General features: G+C 39.7%; 1 protein-coding gene and 1 long non-coding RNA gene across 5 annotated transcripts in view; one reads left to right on the forward strand and one right to left on the reverse strand.

Annotated features, from left to right (window-relative positions):
* RNLS (renalase, FAD dependent amine oxidase) overlaps positions 1 to 18465 on the forward strand; it is a 234321-nt gene that overhangs the window by 208235 nt on the left and 7621 nt on the right. Inside the window, exon 6 of the mRNA XM_040975764.1 lies at positions 108 to 283. Coding sequence (XP_040831698.1) covers positions 108 to 283 — 176 coding nt within the window. The remainder of the gene's footprint in view (positions 1 to 107; positions 284 to 18465) is intronic.
* Positions 1 to 18465, reverse strand: part of LOC121153317 — a 387354-nt gene that overhangs the window by 114976 nt on the left and 253913 nt on the right. The gene's annotated exons all lie outside the window — the stretch shown is intronic.

The following is an 18465-nucleotide window of genomic DNA, read 5'->3' on the forward strand; positions in this document are numbered from 1 at the left end:
GCTTATTGCCAATTATTGTGCTCAGCCCCTACCAAAGACTGAAATACAGGGAGTTGCTTTCTTGTTTCCCATTTTAAGATGTATCTTTGTATTCTCTTGTACCACAGAGTCTTCAGAAATTGGACCTTCCATTGTGGTTCACACCACTGTTCCATTTGGACTTGCACACTTGGAACACAGCATGGAAGAAGTACAGGAGTTAATAATGCAGCAACTGGAACACATCTTGCCAGGTTTGCCTAAGCCAGCTGCTACCCAGTGCCAGAAATGGACATACTCACAGGTAATCAAGGAACCCACTGGGATGAAAACAATTGTCTTAGTCAACCAACAGAACCTTGCTCTTTTATCCTTTGTCATTTTCTATTAAGAGGTAATGATAATGTTGGAGCAAACATGCTTGCCCAGCTAATGTATGCAACTTCTACAGGTTTAATTATCCTACCAGCTTGCAGTAACAACTACATGGAATTTTAACCAATGTTATGTTCAAATTCTAACATCGTGAAGCATGCTGAAATTCTGGGGTTTCCTAGTCAGGCACAAGGCAGGTTATCAAAATGCAGCCGTTTCTCTGGGGTTTTTCTAAATCAGAACTGTGGTTGCATGAAAACCACTATATCCTCTCAAATTTTTGCACTATGTCAAATTAACTCTGCAAATGCATTTTACTACCACGATCTTCATTTTTATTAAGTTCCCACTTTGGTTTTGACTGTTGTCAGTAAGATTTTTAGGGGAGAAAATCAAATACCTATACACAACAGTAAGGTGAACCATTTTCTTAAGTTAGATCATTCGGTCAGATAGAACATAGACGTCCTTATACGAAGTAAATATTGATTCTCTTAAGATGCTGCCTAAGAGTATTGGTAGAGACAGTCTTTAATGAGAAGCAGTAAGTTGTCTGTTCCTTTCTTCTGAGACCATTGATTAACTGACTTAACAGCACCACTAGTCATGCAAGATGTGGAAAAAAAAATGCTGTTATAGGAAACGGCAGAAAAAATTGTGTATTTTAAAGGGCTTTTCAAAATCATAGGAAATGGTAAATTACTTCCTAAAGTACTGCAGTGAGTCTATATGTTTATATACATCTTCAAGTTAAATTATACAGTGAACTTTTTGGGGAAATATTTACTTAGAAGTAAAATGGTCACTTTAGAAGACCCAGCCTTTTCTTCTTTTTATTCAGAAACAGCAGTATTTAGAGGTCTCTAAATGCTATTTAACTTAGTTTTAAGTTTGCTTGATCTAAAACCCAGGCAAATAATCTTGATATAATTTGATGCTAGATCTGTGCAACAGTTCTATTACAATTTATAAAGTTACTTTAAGAAAAAGGTTGTGGGGGGGTCTCATCAACTGAAAGTTTAAAATCTACTTGTTTCTTAAAACTCTGATGTGCTCACATAAAGAGATTTGTCCTATCAAAAACATTCTAGTCAAAGTTGTACAATCTCATAAAATTTAATTTAAAAATCTTTGAACGCTATGTACATCCAAGCCCTAATGATGATTTTATTACAATTTCGATATTGAAATTATCCCATTGCATTTACAACCCTCTAATTGTGAAATCTACATCGAATGAGCCGCCTTAAAAGGGACTTTGTAATTTTTCAGTGTTGAATTGAGCATTTTCCAGTTGTCATATACTTCTCAGAGTTCCCCAAGCGTTTTATAGAACACAGCATCATTTACCACAAAGATCTCCGCCGCATTGTAATATTACCAGAATTATACAGGCCGTTTTCTAAGGTGACATATATGTAACTAATTAATGGTAAAGAGACTTAGTATTTAGCTGGTTAGTTTCCAGTTATTCTTCCTTAGAGAGCGTTTCTCCAGTGCCTTTAAAATGCCCATCTTAACCTTTGGCATTTGACACAGCTGTATGTACTCCTTTCCCTTGTCATCCACATACAAATGATCCACCTTTAGTAAACCCACATTTGTTTGTACGGGAGTGTTACCAGCTTAAGTACAGAACTGAAGGGAAGCATCATGCTGGACCAGAAACAAGAGCAATGAGGAAACAATCAGCTGATGCCAAGTTGGGGGATACCCCAGCCACCCACAGGCTCTTCCAGCCTAGGGCCCCTTGTGGTTTTTTTCTCCTCTCTTTCAGACACCACCCTTCTCCTGTTCATCACACTCCACCCCTTTCTTCTGGTTATCCTTCTCTGTAAAAGCAAATGACAGAACCAACGCATCCTAATTTTATGAAAATCTCAAATGGGTCACAGACCCAATTGCCAGTCTCAGCCACTAGGAGATGTGGACCATTCCCCATCCTAGACCCCTCAGGCTTAAAAGATTGCTCCACATCCATTTTATCCCCACTCCTTTCCTCTACATTCACAACACCCTGGCACACACTTCTATGGAGAACAGGCGGGAAGAGAAACTAAGAGGCATAGCAATGATGAGCACCTGTGAAGTACCAGGCCCAGGTGATTCGAAGACGCAATCTTTAATGTGGAAAGTAGTTTTGTAAGGGACAGTGAGAGATACCACTACACACAAAGGATGGCCCAAATGCACAACACTGACAATGCTGGTGACACTGTACAGCAACAGAGCTTCCATTTATTGCTCTGGGATTACAAAATGGGTGTGGCCACTTCAGAGAGCGATTTGGTAGTTTCTTACAAAACTCAGCATACTCTTAATTCTGTGCTCAAGCTATCTTAATACTAAGTGAAGCTGAAAACATGTCCACACAGAAACCTGCATGTAATTTGCCAATAGTATGGAAGCAACCAGAGTGTCCTTCAGTAGACAAATGAATAAGCATACTGTAGCACATCCACACAAAGCAATATTTTTCAACACTAAAAACACATGAACTGCCTGTGCAAGAGACACGGAAAGAGATCATCTTGGATATGCTTACATGTTATAGTATTCCGACTTCCTGTAGCTTCCTACGAAAAACGAAATTATGTGAAGAGTGAAAAATGACAGGTGGCTTTCAGAAGTTAGAGCAGCAAAGAGCATTTGCAAAATGGTGGAAATGCTCTTTTATACTACAACGATGAATACGTTGCCCATAGAACACTCAACATCAGCCCCAGTGGACACCTGAGACTCTCGCTGACCACTTCCTGTTCATGCAGATACGCCACTCAGAATAGATGTACCACTCTAGTCAGAGAAGTCGATAGAGCCATGGAAATTTCCATATCTTTCTCAGCTTATCCAGGACCCTAGAACTGCCCTTAAAAAAAGTCTTTATAAAAATGTTTTAACAATTAAATCCAAATAAGACACTGTACTTAGTGATAAATCCCACATAGGTCATTTTTAAAAGCAGTTTTATAAAGTTAACCCACCCTAGTGATGTGAAAACAAAGCCTCAAAGAGATGAAAATAACTTCGTCGTGGTCCTAGGGCTAGTAAAGACATGTTTATCCTTTCCACACTTTACACAGCTTGTTCCTGTTGGTATCGAAACAAATGCCAGAAGCTTAAAAGAACAGAAACGTATTCACTTACAGTTCTGGAGATCATACGTCTAAGACGGGTCTCGTCCATTCCCACGCTTTCTTTGAGAAGTGCCCACATCCTCTGGCCCGAGCTCCTGCCTCCATCTTCAAGGACAGCAACGCCAGAGCAATGCTTCTCACACCGCAGCCCTCCGACCTTCTGCCTCTCTTCTTTTTAAGTACTGTTGGGATTACATTAGTTTCACCTGGGAGATCTGGGCTGCTCTCCCCCACCAGATTCACCTCGTTAGTCATTTCCATTGTATTTGCAACCTTAAATCTTCCCTTCCAAATAACATAACATATTTACAACTTTTCTAGGAATGTGGATACCAGTTGCAGGGACTTTCAGCCTGCAACACCCACCCTCCTCCACCTCTACAATCCCTTGTTCAATGGCTTTGATGAGGCAGTGTCTGCCACTTGTCCACACAGAACTTTGGGAGAGATGGTCCTTTAAGGTTTGAGCCGCAGCAGGCAAATGGCTGCTGACTCAGAGAGAGGAGAGTTCTGTGTGATGGCTGTCTTGGTTCCCTGGTGCGCTCTTGTCCCGGTTGTAGCTCTCAAGTCACCTACCCACGGTGGCGGCATGTTTGTTCATTTACTCATTTTTTTTCCAGTAAACATGCAGCGAATCCCTACCATATTCCTGATACTCAGTTCCTCAGGCACGAGAGACTACTGTTTGCTGAAGGCTTCCTCCTAAGACACTAGCTTGAATTTTGCCCTTAAGACACTGGCACATTCTTAGGACTGGCTGGTCTTCAGTCAGGAAAGGGGCACATGAGAAGGCAGGCAGGTTTCAAAGATTAGGGTGCTGCTTCTGGTGCCTCTCATTTTAAGTCTGAGTAAACAACTAAGCAGTTGGTTCAAAGGAACCTAGCAAAAATAAGGGCAGGGGTTTTTTTTATGGTCCTTTATTCCTCCTTTTTGCAGCTATTTTCCATCATTATTTGAATGTTTAGTTATTTTAAGTTGTTGATGCTCAGTCTGTAATTCAGTGATCAAGGCTCCTACAACAAAGGTGTACTAACTCTTTCATCAAAGGAAGGGTAGGAAAAGCCTTCCCACATGCAGACAGGGAGCACTGAGTCTGTGTGGTAGCCCTAGTGGCTTACATCACTATTATTGCCTGTGTTTTCTTTTGGATTAGTGTCTATCATGATTGCTTTCTCAGACTGAGAGAAATGTCTGATTTGCTTTCAGGTTTAATTTTCCCCATCTTCTTTCAGTTTCAGAAAACGTTAATGGCCCTTTTCTTCCACTTTATTTAGCTCACTCACACAGTTAAAAATGACCTAATGTGTTTTTAAATGTTAAACTCAGAGGAATTTCAGTGGGAGGGGAGGTAGTGATGAATACATTGGTATTAGTGGATTCAGACTAACCTGTTACGCGTGTGCAATAGTTAGAAAACACACAGTTGTCTTCTAAACTTGTGTTTTTCACTTCATGCTTTGTCCTAAAACCATGCCTTTACATTCCTCCTTTTTTATTAAACAGTGTGTCTAACGCTACGAGCATGAAGACTCTCTTAATTAAAGTACAAAGCTAAACATCTAATCACAAAAACTGCATAAAATTATGAGGATTTATCAGAAATCTAATGTTCCTCTATGAGTTTAGAGTTAGCAACACCTGTTGTAAATTGTTTTAAAAAGAACACAAAAAAAGCCCTACAGCCCCTAATGATCCACTCTTGGCATGTTGTTGAAGTAAGAGAAACACAATCTAGTGATCAAAAGCAATTTAAGATAATTCATCTTTGCTGAGACTTCTTTCAGGACTTTAAAGTTCTCCATAATGGCTGTGCTAACGTTCATTCCCACAGACAATATATGAACATTCTCTTCTCTCCATATCCTTGCCAGTATTTGCTATCAGTTGTCGTTGTAACATTATGTATTTGAAAGAGTTACACACAAATTGAAAGAGACAGTGAGAAAGATATTCTATCCACTGGTTCACTTCTCCAAGTGGCCGCAATGGCCGGAGCTGAGCCGATCCAAAGCCAGGAGCCAGAAGGCTCTTCCGAGTCTCCTGTGTGAATGCAAGGGCCCTAGAACTTGGACCATCCCCTACTGTTTTCCCAGGCCATAGACAGAGAGCTAAATTGTATGTGGGGAAACTAGGACTTGAACCCGCATCCATACAGATTGCCAGTGCTTGTATGCAAATTAGTCTGTTGAGCCAAGATGCTGACTCATTTGCCCATTTCTTAACTAAATTGTTTGGTTTTGAATTTTCTGAATATAGACACAAGAGATGTTCCTCACTCCATCCCACATACCTCAGCCTATTCTTCTTGTCATCTGTGCCTTTGTAACATCCCTTATAGGAAACCTAAGTAAGAATTGCCCTGAGTTTTCTGGGCCCCTCTAGCAAATTACTCGAACACGCAGAGGATGCCTGATGACTCCAATGACAGAAGCTTTAAGTAAACATGCGTGTGTCAAGTGGAGGCAGGTTGGTGGGAACGAGCCTATCTTTGGGCAGGTGGTAATAGATTTGAATTAGGGGACAGCCAGCTGGCATCTACTGTGAAGCTAACTGCTTCCTTGTTGGTCAGAAGACATCCCCACACCTTTTAGGATCACTGGGACGATCTGTGCTGTGAGCATATTGTAGAGGAAACTGAGAAACATTTGTATCCCCGCACTCGTGTTTATTAAACCCAATAGGCATGTTGTCTAGTTCCTTTCCACTAGAATCAATGTCTTCCGGTTCAGCCCTCCACTAGTCCCATGACTTTGCTATGTGTAATTTATAATTCCTGGATGTTTAATAATGTGTTATCATGATCTTGGACTTGAAGGTCAGACAGACCTTAGTTTAAGCCCAGGTTCTGTGTGTGCTTTGGGGCCAGGGAATTTTGACGGTGAGCCTTAGCGTCCTCCTCAATAACAACAATGAAACCTACCCATTCCAATTGTAGTTAGAAGTGAAATGAGAGGACACAATAGAAATGATCTAACTCACAGGCTGGTCTGAAACCAGTTCTCAACGTTACTAGGTAGTGGTAGTCAGAAGTGGGAGGGGTAAAGAAGAGGCAGGGTCAAGGGACTTCCAGCGTCAATTCCTGGTAGATTAGCTATGCATCCCTCCTTGTCTTGATTACCTCTCTTCATGCCCACTGCTGCCCCGCATTTATTTTTCTATCCACTCTTCCCTTTCAGAGTTCTTCTATTTCTTCTCTGTTTTGCATGTTAAATGGTTCTGGACAGGGATGTTTCACAAAGACCGCTTGAATGCCACAGGCTGTGACACTCTGTCATACCCTAAGCAGTTACTGAAGAATATCAGAATATCAGGTGAGATAAAAGTTGTAGCTCTCTGAAGAGAAAGGGAACTCTTGACCACTTATGGATTTCTTGGTGTTTTGTTGTTAAAGGCAATTTGGTTTCTTGCCAGTCCTTCCTATGCTAACTTGCACATTTTCCAGCATTTGGAAATTTAACACATTTGTGCCATGAGTCAGTATTCCCTGGCATGAAATGATGACCTTAAGAGCACTTCTGCTTGTGCACTATATGTTATAATGACATTTAGAGGGCCAAAATAGGCCCTTTGGGATTGCTGAACTGTGTCACCACCCAATCCACCAACAGCAAGACACTTCATGGTTTTCAGTTCTAAGCTTCCATTGTATTATCTCCCACCTCTTTCTCTCTAGCACCTACCTAACCATGTTCCTCCATTTATGATAAAGTAGTACATGTGTGTGCTGAGAACTTCTGATGATTGAAGTAAAGATGCACACTCACAATTTAATTAAACTTCATAAGGCCAGGTATGTCCGCTTTTCACACCACAAAATCTTACATATTAAATGAATCATTTTTCTCAGATAATAAGATCTGCCTTTCCATACATTTTTTATAGCACTCATCCAAACCTACCAGTTATTTTGAAAAGCACTCCTTTATAGAAATATTTTAAAAGAGTCTGTGCAACTTTTTCTGAGCACATGCTATATACACAATCATGTGCGCTCAATATGAATCCATTGACTTGGATGGGAAGATGTTATTACATGGACACGAATGCTCTGATAGAAATAAGCTCTATTCCAGCTTAGTTTCTTAAAGTGCAAATGTACTTGGACTATTTCAATCAGACACAAGCATTATGCCACAAAACTAACACACAAAAATGTTTTGTTGGCAGGGACTATTTATACTCACATTAGAAATTAACAATATTGACTCATTTCATTCAATACACAATTGCTGAACTCCTACTATGGGCCAGACATTCCTCAGGATAGCATCAAAGAGAAGCTCCTTTCTTCAAAGGTGAGGGTAGCTGATGAGCAGATTATCAGGATGGAGTGAAGTTTGCTCTATGAAAAGTACACACAGTACATTTTGTGATCAGAGAGAAGTCAAGAAGAGGAAGCAGAAGATGTCACTCGAGTTAAAGCCTGCACCATGAGGAAGTCAGAAAGTAAAGGAAATGATGTTGGAACAATGTTCCAGCAACACACAGTGCACTTCCCCAGAGGCAAAAGAGGCCAGGGGCATTTGAGGTGTGGCCAGTAAATCTGTTTGGCAAAGATCACAGAGTGCAATGTGGGATGGCCAGCCTGGAGAGATGCGCTGGAGGAGCTGCTGCTCTGCTGAGCTGACATGTCTCGACATGACAGCTCAGTCCAGCTCAGTTACTGCCAACGCTCTCTGGCAGGGACGCTGTCATTACCACAACCAGAAGTGTCTAGAATAGAGAGGGGCTGTACTGGGTCTAGTTTCAGACCTCTTAATCCCTCTTTCTACCTTGGTCTTTGGCATCAATTGTTGTCACCTTCCTAGGTGACATGATAGTCCACGTAAGAGTTTTGTATTCTTTTTCTCCCCTTTCATATGCTACTTCAGTCACTCCATGTGTCTTCCTCATGCTCTGTAACTTGCTTTGTCCTTCACATAGGTGGGAAAGTTGAGGTTTAGGGATCTCGGGGATCTGGTGTGAAGCGGAAGTAGAACTCAGTGACATCCTAGTTTTTAAATACCTCTTTTCTATCAGTAATTTTTTGAGTCCTGACTTTCCACAGATTCGATATATCCTTATATCATCTTCATTTTTACTGTTGTCAAATAGGAAATAATTAGCATTCATACTCTTATTTTAGAAATCTCTTTTATACTTGTTTTCATTTGATTGTCACACTCTTGACAGGTCAGTAACTAAATATTATCTTTGTTTTCAGTAAGAAACTGAAGTTCCTATGCAATATTTTGTCTGAAGTGATGCAATCAGTAAGCAACAAAAAAAATTAGAGCACATAACTTTCAATTCAAAAGCCTATATTTCACACTAAATAAAAAATTAACTGAAAATGAGTTATAACCCTAAACATAACATCTTCCACTATAATTTTAAATGAAAGCAGTGAGATACCCTGATGATCTTTGAACTGGCAGACATTTCTTAGAACACAAACTCCAGAAGAAGGAACTGTTAAAACGAGCTCGATGAGACACTGAACTTTGAAAGAAATTGTTAGGGAAATGAAAAGATGGTCAGAGACCTAAAGAAAATGTTTACAAAGCATAAAACTCATGACGCAAGACTGGTGTCCTGGATATATAAAAGACCCCTTACAAATCAGTAGTGAAAAGTACCAGTCCAGTTATTTAAAAATTAGCAAATATTTGGAGGAGTACTTCACACAAGAAGAAACATTAATGTAACAATGAAAAACGGTTCTACACTAAAAAGTATAAAATACTGCTGAAAGAATGTAAAGACTCATATGAAAAGATACCACACATTCAAAGAGTTAATATTTTTAATATAGCAGTAATACCCAAAGTCCTTTATAAGCTCATTACAATCTCTGTCAAAATCTCAGTGGCCTTTATAGACATGAACAAGCTCATTCCAAAACTCATACGGGATTTCAAGGGTCCTTGAATATCCAAAACAGCATTGATAAAGAACAATTTAGGTGGATTCATATTCCCTGACTTCAAAACATACTATCAAGTTAAGTAACAAAAAATATGATACTTACAAAAGGATAGGCATAGGTAAGTGGGACAGAACTGAGAGTCCACAAATAAACCCATGCCTGATAGTCACCCGATTTCCAAGAATGTTCCCGAGAATACTCTAGCGGAAGATATGCCATAAACATATGGCACTGGAACAAATGGATAACCACATACAAAAGAATGAAGCTGGCCATTTACTGCAAACTATATACAAAAATATGTAAACAGAAAATCTGAAAGTACAGGCTAAAGTCATAAAACTCCCGGAAGAAAACAGCAGCAAATCTTCACGGCCTTTGATTTGGCGATCGTTTCTTAGGTATAACATGAAAATATAAGTAACAACAAAAAAGGATTAATTTGGATTTCACTAAAATGGTAAACTTCCTTGTGTCAAAATGTTATCAAAAAGGTGAAAAGACAACAAGAAAGGGGCAAGATATTTTTGAATCGCATATCTAATAAGAATCTACTGCGCAGACGTATAAAGGACTCTCGCAGCTGAACAACAGAAAAACTATCCTGTTACAAGGGTGAGCATTTGATGTAGCTTTTGTGAGTCCCCGAAGGACTACTGTCTCCCATGTTGGATACTTGAGTTCATGCCCCAGCTCTGCTTCTCATTCCAGCTCCCTGGGACATACATACCCTGGGAAACAGCCATGAGGGTTCGAGTACTTAAGGTCAGTGCTCATAGCATCATTTGGGGAAAGAACCAGAGGAGAGAAGAGCTCTTCCTGCCACTTAACTTTTTTATAGTGAAAATAAATGAAGCTTTATTAAAAAGTAAAATGACAAAAAGACTTGAATACACATCTTGTCAAAGAACGAATGCAAATAGCCAATCAGAACAGGAAAAGATGCCCTACATCACCACCCACTAGGAAAATGCAAATTAAACCACAATTAGGTGCCATTTCACACCCATTAAGATGACTACGATTTTTAAAATGCAAAATAACCAATTAGAGGGGGCATGAAAAAAATAAAATTCTTGTGATTTACTCAACAAATTCAATAAATGTGGACAACTATTTGGATATTCAATAAGTTAAATATGAAATTATAATATAACTGAACAGTTCCACTCCTAAATATATACTCAAAAGAATTTTAAAAAGTGTGTTCCTAAAAGCTGCACATATACATTCAAAGCAGCACTATTCAAAATAGTTAATAGTTGGAAGCAACTCAAATGCCCATCAATTGAATACTGGATAAACAGAATGTGACATATCCATTCAATGGAATATTATCCACCCATAAGAAACGATGAAGTTTCGATAGACTGAGTGAAAAAGCCATGAATGAGTCCATCTATATGAATATCCAGGATCAGCAAGTCCATATACCCAAAGTAGAGAGTATTTGCCAGTGGCTGAAACTCTTGGTAAATTTGATCTTTAGTGTATTTTACCATTTATAAAAAAGAGATGTGGCTGGCAAGTGAACTACACAAAAAGATATTGAAAATCTTGGTCATTAGAGTGAGATGCCATGACATATCTACAAGAATGACTCAAACAAAAACTCTAAAAATGTCACAAGCTGATAGGGACGTGAGCATCTGGAACTCACACATGTCACAGGCAGTATTGCACAACAGTATAGTCACTTTGGGGAAAGCTGGAAGTTTCTCACAAAGTTAGAGATATAGTCTACTATGGGACACAGAAATCCCATTCTTTGGGATGAAAGGAAATCAAATATCCACATAAAAAACACATATGCAAATGATCAGATTAGTTTTCTTAACAATTGCAAAAAAAAAAGCACCTGAAAATAGCCCAAATAGTCATCACCTGGTACCTGAATTAAAAGATGTTATGTGTCCCTAAATGCAAAGCTATGCAGTGATAAAAGGAATAAATTAATATTATTTGCATGGGTGGCTCTCACAAGCATTATTCTAAGTAGAAGAAATCAGATTGAAACTGTTTACATGAGTTCTGGAAGAGCCAAAATTCGTGCTGTCAAAAGATGTATGGGGAAGCTGGTCAAGGGGTTGTGATTACGAGGTGTGGATTAAAGGACATAAGGGAATTTTAGAGGGGTGCAGAAGTGTTCTCTACATTATTTATGAGCAGTTGTATTAAGGCTTATGGAACAGTAAGCATCAAAAGGGATGAATTTTACTGTATATGATTTATGCCTCAATCAGGCAAACTTTTAAAAACTACCATTTGTGTGCTTTACTCTGTGTGACTGCCTCTGCAGGGAACATGAGTAGTCCTTTTATTTTCACAGAATTAAAGCAGAAGGAAGGCTTTTCTGGACCTGGAAATGAAGCTAACTATACTTCTTGCTGCCATCACCTCCCAGTCCCTACATAAATCTGGGTATTCCATTCAATATGAGTGAGAACCATAAAGTCAGTGGCCATACTTTGAGGTTGGCATGAAGAATGGAAAAGGAATTAGAGATGAGAGGCAGAAAGTTTCCAATTGGTGGAAAATTTAGCAGCTAGAAACTTGACCAGGGGCAAAAAGTAGTAATGTTGAGTCTCAGATACAGAGGCAAGTGATTTTTTTTTTGTTTTTTTTTTCTTTTAAACATGTATTCATATATTTGAAAGGCAGAATAACAAAGAAAATGAGAGAATTTTCCATCTGCTGATTCACTTCTCATATTGCCAGAGCAGCTGAGGTTGGGCCAGTCTATAGCCAAGAGCCAGCATTTCCACCCAAGTTCCCATTTGGATGCTAGAAACCCAAGTTTTGGAGCCATTATCCACTGTTTCCCAGGCACAGTATCAGGGAGTAGACACCAAGTAGCCAGGACCAGAACCAGCCCTTTGTGGATGCAAGGTGTCCAAGCAGCAGCTTCATCCATTGTATCACACTGCCTACCCCTGATTTTCAATTTCTCTCTAAAATCACCGTCAAAAGCATTTTGGTCCTCTGCATCTTAGAATCCCAAGTAACTATATCCTTAAAGATACTGTAGTGGAACATTTATATACAAATGACAACAAAGGACTCCAAGTCTGTAAAACCACCTTACACAGTCTGTGTTTTGTACCCTCACTCCTTTTTCAGTGTTCAGCAGTTGTTAGGGGAAAAAAGATACTTGAAGAATTAATAGATGAATATGCTAAAACTCACTGAAGGCAGAAGAGTTTCCTATTAAATTAAAAGCTCTAAAGGGAAATGTAATGCCACTGCTGTTTTGTCTGTTATTACCGCAACCGTGCTAGGGAAGCCATATCTCATTCTTTATTGTGTGCTTGTTCTGAGCAAGTGCTCATCAAAATAGGCTGCGCTGGTGTTTTCAGGACTTGAAAAGACAGGATAGATCTAACAGATTCAATGTAGACCTCAGCAATTAAATATACAATTTCAGCAAAGTATGTCCTTTGCAGTTGAAGCACACTAAAGCTGCTGCATGGATCATATAATTGATTTGTGGCACGTTCTGCCTGCATCTATCCAATGGTTTATTAAAATGGAATAGACAAATACCAATAAAGTGAAAAGCTCCACAGAGAATTGACCAAACCGCATCACTTGCTTCATACATAGTGTTCCAACCAATAGCAGTTTTATACCTGTACTGCCAGAGCAGGGTTCTGAAGCTGGAAGACCACAACATAAGCCAGCCTTTCCCTTAAGTACAACAAAGACACAGGTTTACGAAATCATCATTAAATATAATAAAACACTGGAGAGACAAGTAGAGTAGTGGAGAGTCTAGATAATGAAGACAAAACAAAGAACCAATTAAGAAGATGCCATTTCTGCAGGAAAGCACTATGTTTAGATAAAGAACTCTCTCTTTTTAAAGATTCATTTATTTTATTGGAAAGTCAGATATATAGATAGGAAAGACAGAGGAAGATCTTCCATCTGATGATTTACTCCCCTAGTGACCACGATGGCTGGAGCTAAGCCAATCTGAAGCCAGGAGCCTCTTCCGCGTCTCCCACATGGGTGCAGGGTCCAAAGACTTTAGGCTGTCCTCAGCTGCTTTCCCAGGCCACAAACAGGGAGCTGGATGGAAAGTAGAGCCGCCAGGACACAAACTAGCACCCATGTAGGATCTGGGCTGTGCAAGGTGAGGACTTTAGCCATTAGGCTAACATACCAGGTCCTAGATAAAGGTCTTTATAAATATTTAAAGCCATATCAGACAATAATAGAGCACCTAGGGCCTCAAAACTCATGGTCTAGGGCTGGCATGGTGATACAGTATGTTAAGTCACACCAGCACCCTGTATCAGAGTATAGGTCAAGTCCCAATTATTCCACTTTTGATTCAGCTTCTTGCTAATGAACTGCATGCTGGCATAAGCGCCTGGGTCCTTGCCACCCATGTGAGAGATGTGGAAGGAGTTCCTGGCTCTGGCCTGGCCTGGCCTGGCCTGGCTGTTGCAGATGCTTCAGGTATGAACCACCAGATGAAAGATTCTCTCTGAATTTCCCATGTGAATGCAGAACTCCAAGTATTTGAGCCATAACTTGCTGCCTTTCAGGGTGTGCCTTAGTAGAAATCCAGAATTAGAAACCAAACCAGGATTTGAACCCAAGCACTCTAAATAGGATGTTGGCATCTCAAAGTTTAGTTTAACCATTGTGCCAGTTTTCCAACCCACCAAAATAATCTTGATCATCACTTTTCTTAATAAAGTAGCAAATATATCCCATCCATATAATTACTGGCAGGCCAAAAAGTATGAGTTTAGAAAGTGAACTATTTGAATAAAAATGTTTGTAAAATATAGCCAAAATTACCTACATAACGCAAACAGGGTTATTCCTTTTCCCTCTGACATCTAGAACTGTCAGAAACATAGAAAGGATTATTTAGAATTTATACCTCTGAATGTCCACAGCAACTTGGCCATATTCTGTGGTGACAGCACAGGCTGTACATCCCACAAATATATAAATTTATATGTGCACACTCATTTAGTTATATTCTCGAGACTGTTAAAGGTTTTCTTTACAATGGCACTTCAAGAAATGAAGATGAGTTGGCTATGTAGAAGACAACATCTCTACTTCCTGTTTGAAATTCATGCACATTCAAATACTCATGGTGCCTTTGTCTGCCAAAGTGAGCCAGAAGCACAGAATTCTCCACTTTCTGCTGGTGATGACATATGTGCTAGAGCAAGGATGGGGAGTACCAAAATAGCTGTCCTTGGCACAGTGACTGCTCAAGAACTGGCTTAGAATGGGAAAGAATCAAATGCAATAAAACAGAAGGAGGTTAAAAAGTGGTAATTTGGAAATGAGAGGCAAAATTTAGAGTTTGCGAAACCGAACAAAATTATTGTAATAGAGAGGAAATATTTTGCACAAAGACCATTGGAGCACTGAAATTTTAAATTTCAGAAGTTTGAATTTGCTTTTTGTTGGCCCACATGTATACATTCTTTGAGCAAACATTTACTCAACATGAGCCATACAATGGAGTAATAGATACCACAAATACAAAGATGAATACAACACAACCCCCAGAGCTTGCTCTTTTGAAGACTCAAAAGACTTTTAAACATCAAATGTCTCTCAATAAATTGCATTTGGTTGAGTTAACTCTAGAAGAAACAGCAAACCCCAGAGAGACTCTTTTAAAATAGGGGAAGGGGACAAAAACATTACATTTTGATTTTGACCAATAGAAAACATCGCGTGCATTTTAAAAAATCTGTATTCAACTTTCATTTCCAAGATTTTCCTTTGGAATATCATGGAAACTCACTTAGTGGATGTTCGCTGTTGACACAGTCCTAAAGCCCCATCTTTCTCAGAATGCTTGGACTAATTATGCATCTATAAATACTCATATAAACAGACATTTTCATTGACATCACAGTACTAGTCTCCCCTTCATTTATTTATGCATCTCTCTGTTTTTGTAAACACATTATGACAGTTACTATAATAAGTGCCTTGAAAACATGGGAAGGATAGTGAGATACATACAGAGAATTAATACCAACCACATTTATGCTCCAGGGCATATGTGATTTGAAGGTAGTTATTTACTGTATATTTGAGTCTTTTTTCCCCCTAATCTCTGTTTTTCTCCAAAACTTTTATGATATTACCACAATATCTAGCCTCAAGTGAGCAAAGAATGTATTATCCCAGATTGCAGTTCTGTCAGGATTAATATTTGTATAAGAGAAAGTTGTGCAGATCTCTTGGAAACAAATTTTTCACAAGAGTGCATCCCATTGTTGAGTGTTACTGGTCGGCCTGCCAAGCCTGAAGTCAGCTTCCAGTGGCACCTGAGATTACAGATGCCTTTTCAAAGCTTCCCTCGGCTCCTCCCTTGCCCCCATGCTTCCTCCTGGTGGAAATCATTTGCCAGGCTGATGGAGATTCTGTGCTCTTAGCCACATCAATCCACTCCCCAGAGCGCTGGTTCTGAGTTTTCATATTACAGACAAGTAAAGTTCCTCTAAATGTTTTGTGAATTGATATAATATTGCCATCTTTTAAATCTGCAGTTAAAATTTTTAAAGAAAACAGTTATAAGAATGTGAAAAATAAAACAAAATTAGTGAAAATACAACCTCATCGCAAGCCTATAAAAATTATAAATATACTTTTAGCTCTCTGAGAACCTTGTAATTCTTGTTTTTTCTCCTCTTGCCATGAATTGCTTTTTGGGAACCACTACTTTCATGCTTTGCAGAAGGGCTATAAAAGAATAAGCTAAGCAAATATTTAATTTCTGCTGTTTATGTACCATGGCATGGGCTCTGGTTTACACTGACAGCTGAGTAGAGGAAGTCAAGGAAGTGAGAAATTGTATGAATCAACTCCATGCTGTCTCAGCCTTCATTGCTATTTATTATTGCAAGTGTGGTCCGTACCCCTCACACACAGTGAACGAGTTACAGAGATTAGCACTCAGAGCCTGCCTCGGTCAACATGGGGGAAACTAGGAGACAACACAATTTCCCTAAACTTGAGACAACTGAAGCAGAGTAACCCTCAGAAACTAGCATGGATAAAAGTATTTTTTAAATGATGGCTTAAGAATCTCTATCTGCTACTGTCAAGATTATTGCTTACCCAACACTTATTATATGATCCACAAGAAACTAATGCATTGGGGAAAAAAGCAGTAACATTATCTAATCTTTACTGTTGGCCTTGTGGTCTACTGTGTGACTCCACTACCTGTAATGCTGGCATCACATTGGGGTGCTGGTTTGAGTCCCATCAGCTCCACTTCCAATTCAGTTCCCTGTTAATGCACCTGGGAATGCAGTAAGGATGTTCCAAGTGCTTGAAACTCTAAAACCATGGCTGGTAACCTGGATGAAACTCCTGGCTTCTGTCTGACCCTGCCCTGTTATGGGTTGTTGGGAGTGAACCAGAGGATGGAAGATCACTCATGCTCTCTGTGTTGCTCCTTCTCTCTCTGTACTCCACTTTTTAAATAAATAAATAACTCTTAAACACACAATCTTCAAAACATGATCTAGCCTTTTATAGTGCTTGACAGTTTTTAAATGTGACCTCTCCCATCTAATGGTTCATCCTTTATCTGAGCGGAAGGACTCTCAAAGATAGAATCAACCCCTAAGTAACATATCAACTCCCAGACAGACTGACTCTTGTGTTGCAAATTGGTAAGAGGTCACTGTGTGATACACTCAGGGTTTCAGGGGAGGAGGCTTTACACCTTGACCCAAGGGAGACAGCATAGCTGCAAGTCTGCTGACTGGCTCCCTAGGGGAGCTGCCATGGGGGTTTTCTTGGTTTGAAGAGGCATGGCCACACCCCAACTCTGGCTTACACTTTGGTTTACACCCTTCTTGGTGTTCTGCACAGGTGCAGCTGTGTGTGTATATGAGTGTGTTTGCACATGACATACTCAAAAGGGTAGTGTTACTCACTACCACCACCCAGCAAGTTATATATTGATGGTACTGGCCTATTCTGGGCTTGCGTGCATGGGAGGGGAAGTCCCTGACAGGGCACTCGGGGGTCTTCTGCAGTGACGATCAGGACACCCCTTGCTCCTGATTGATTAGGAGCTAGAGATGGGGTGGATGCCTGTGTGGTCTGAAAGGGCTTGATTTAGTGAAGCCCGTTTCTATTCTTATATAAATGGTCTTTTTTTTTGTATGCTCACATATATAATAAAGTTTGCTTTATAGACACAGTAAGAGTTTCACAATAGCTAATAACTAAATCAAATAATCATGACAATTTACCATGTTAAAATTCCCATAAATACGCCCCTGTCTTATGACTGACACAAGGAAGAAAGGTCTGCTGGCCACGGGGGTGATTCACATCCTCCAGAGAGTGAAGTGGGAAGGTTTGGGAGGAACAGCGTCAGATCCCGCACACCACACAAAACAGTGTACAATTTAACATTTGTGAATTATTTCTTTCTGGGATTCCATTTAATATTTTTGGACTAAGTTAATTATGGGTAACTGTAACTGCAGGTAAGGGGGAAGGGATAACTCCTGCATATACAGATTTCAGTGCTATCTCTGTTTTCAGACATCTGTCGGAATTCTTGGAAGGTATTCCACATGAATACTAAGTACTGCGTGAGGTATAGAAGGTCATTGTCAAGGGAATTATATTGCTTTCAAGCAGGATTGTATTTTGAAGCAGTTGAAGTAAGATTCCTTCCAAGGCAAAGCCTTACGAAAGGTGAAGGCTTAAGGGGGGAGACATCTGAAAACCTAAAGAGATATCTTACTTTTATGTGGCTATTTTAGTGGGTCTTCCACCACATCTCACTCTTGAACAGAGCTGCAAGTACAGAAGACAAAACACAAAGACATTTGCCCCATGCTAGAAAGATGAACTGAAGAAAGAAGGCTGCATCTGACTTTATATTTTTAGTTTAGAGCACAACGGTCTGCTTTGGAGGTGAGCAGCATCTCAGCGGAGCAGCAAAACTGCAGAGCTGATGTTGTGAGGAATGGGATGCTGTCATTGAAGTGTCTGAGCGCACATCAAATGCAGCGGTCACCTTACCACGGCATTTGTTGCTGTTGG

This window comes from Ochotona curzoniae, unplaced genomic scaffold (assembly GCF_017591425.1).
Source record: "Ochotona curzoniae isolate NIBS_2020 unplaced genomic scaffold, NIBS_Ocur_1.0 contig_2692, whole genome shotgun sequence".
In the NCBI taxonomy this organism is placed as follows: Eukaryota; Metazoa; Chordata; class Mammalia; order Lagomorpha; family Ochotonidae; genus Ochotona; species Ochotona curzoniae.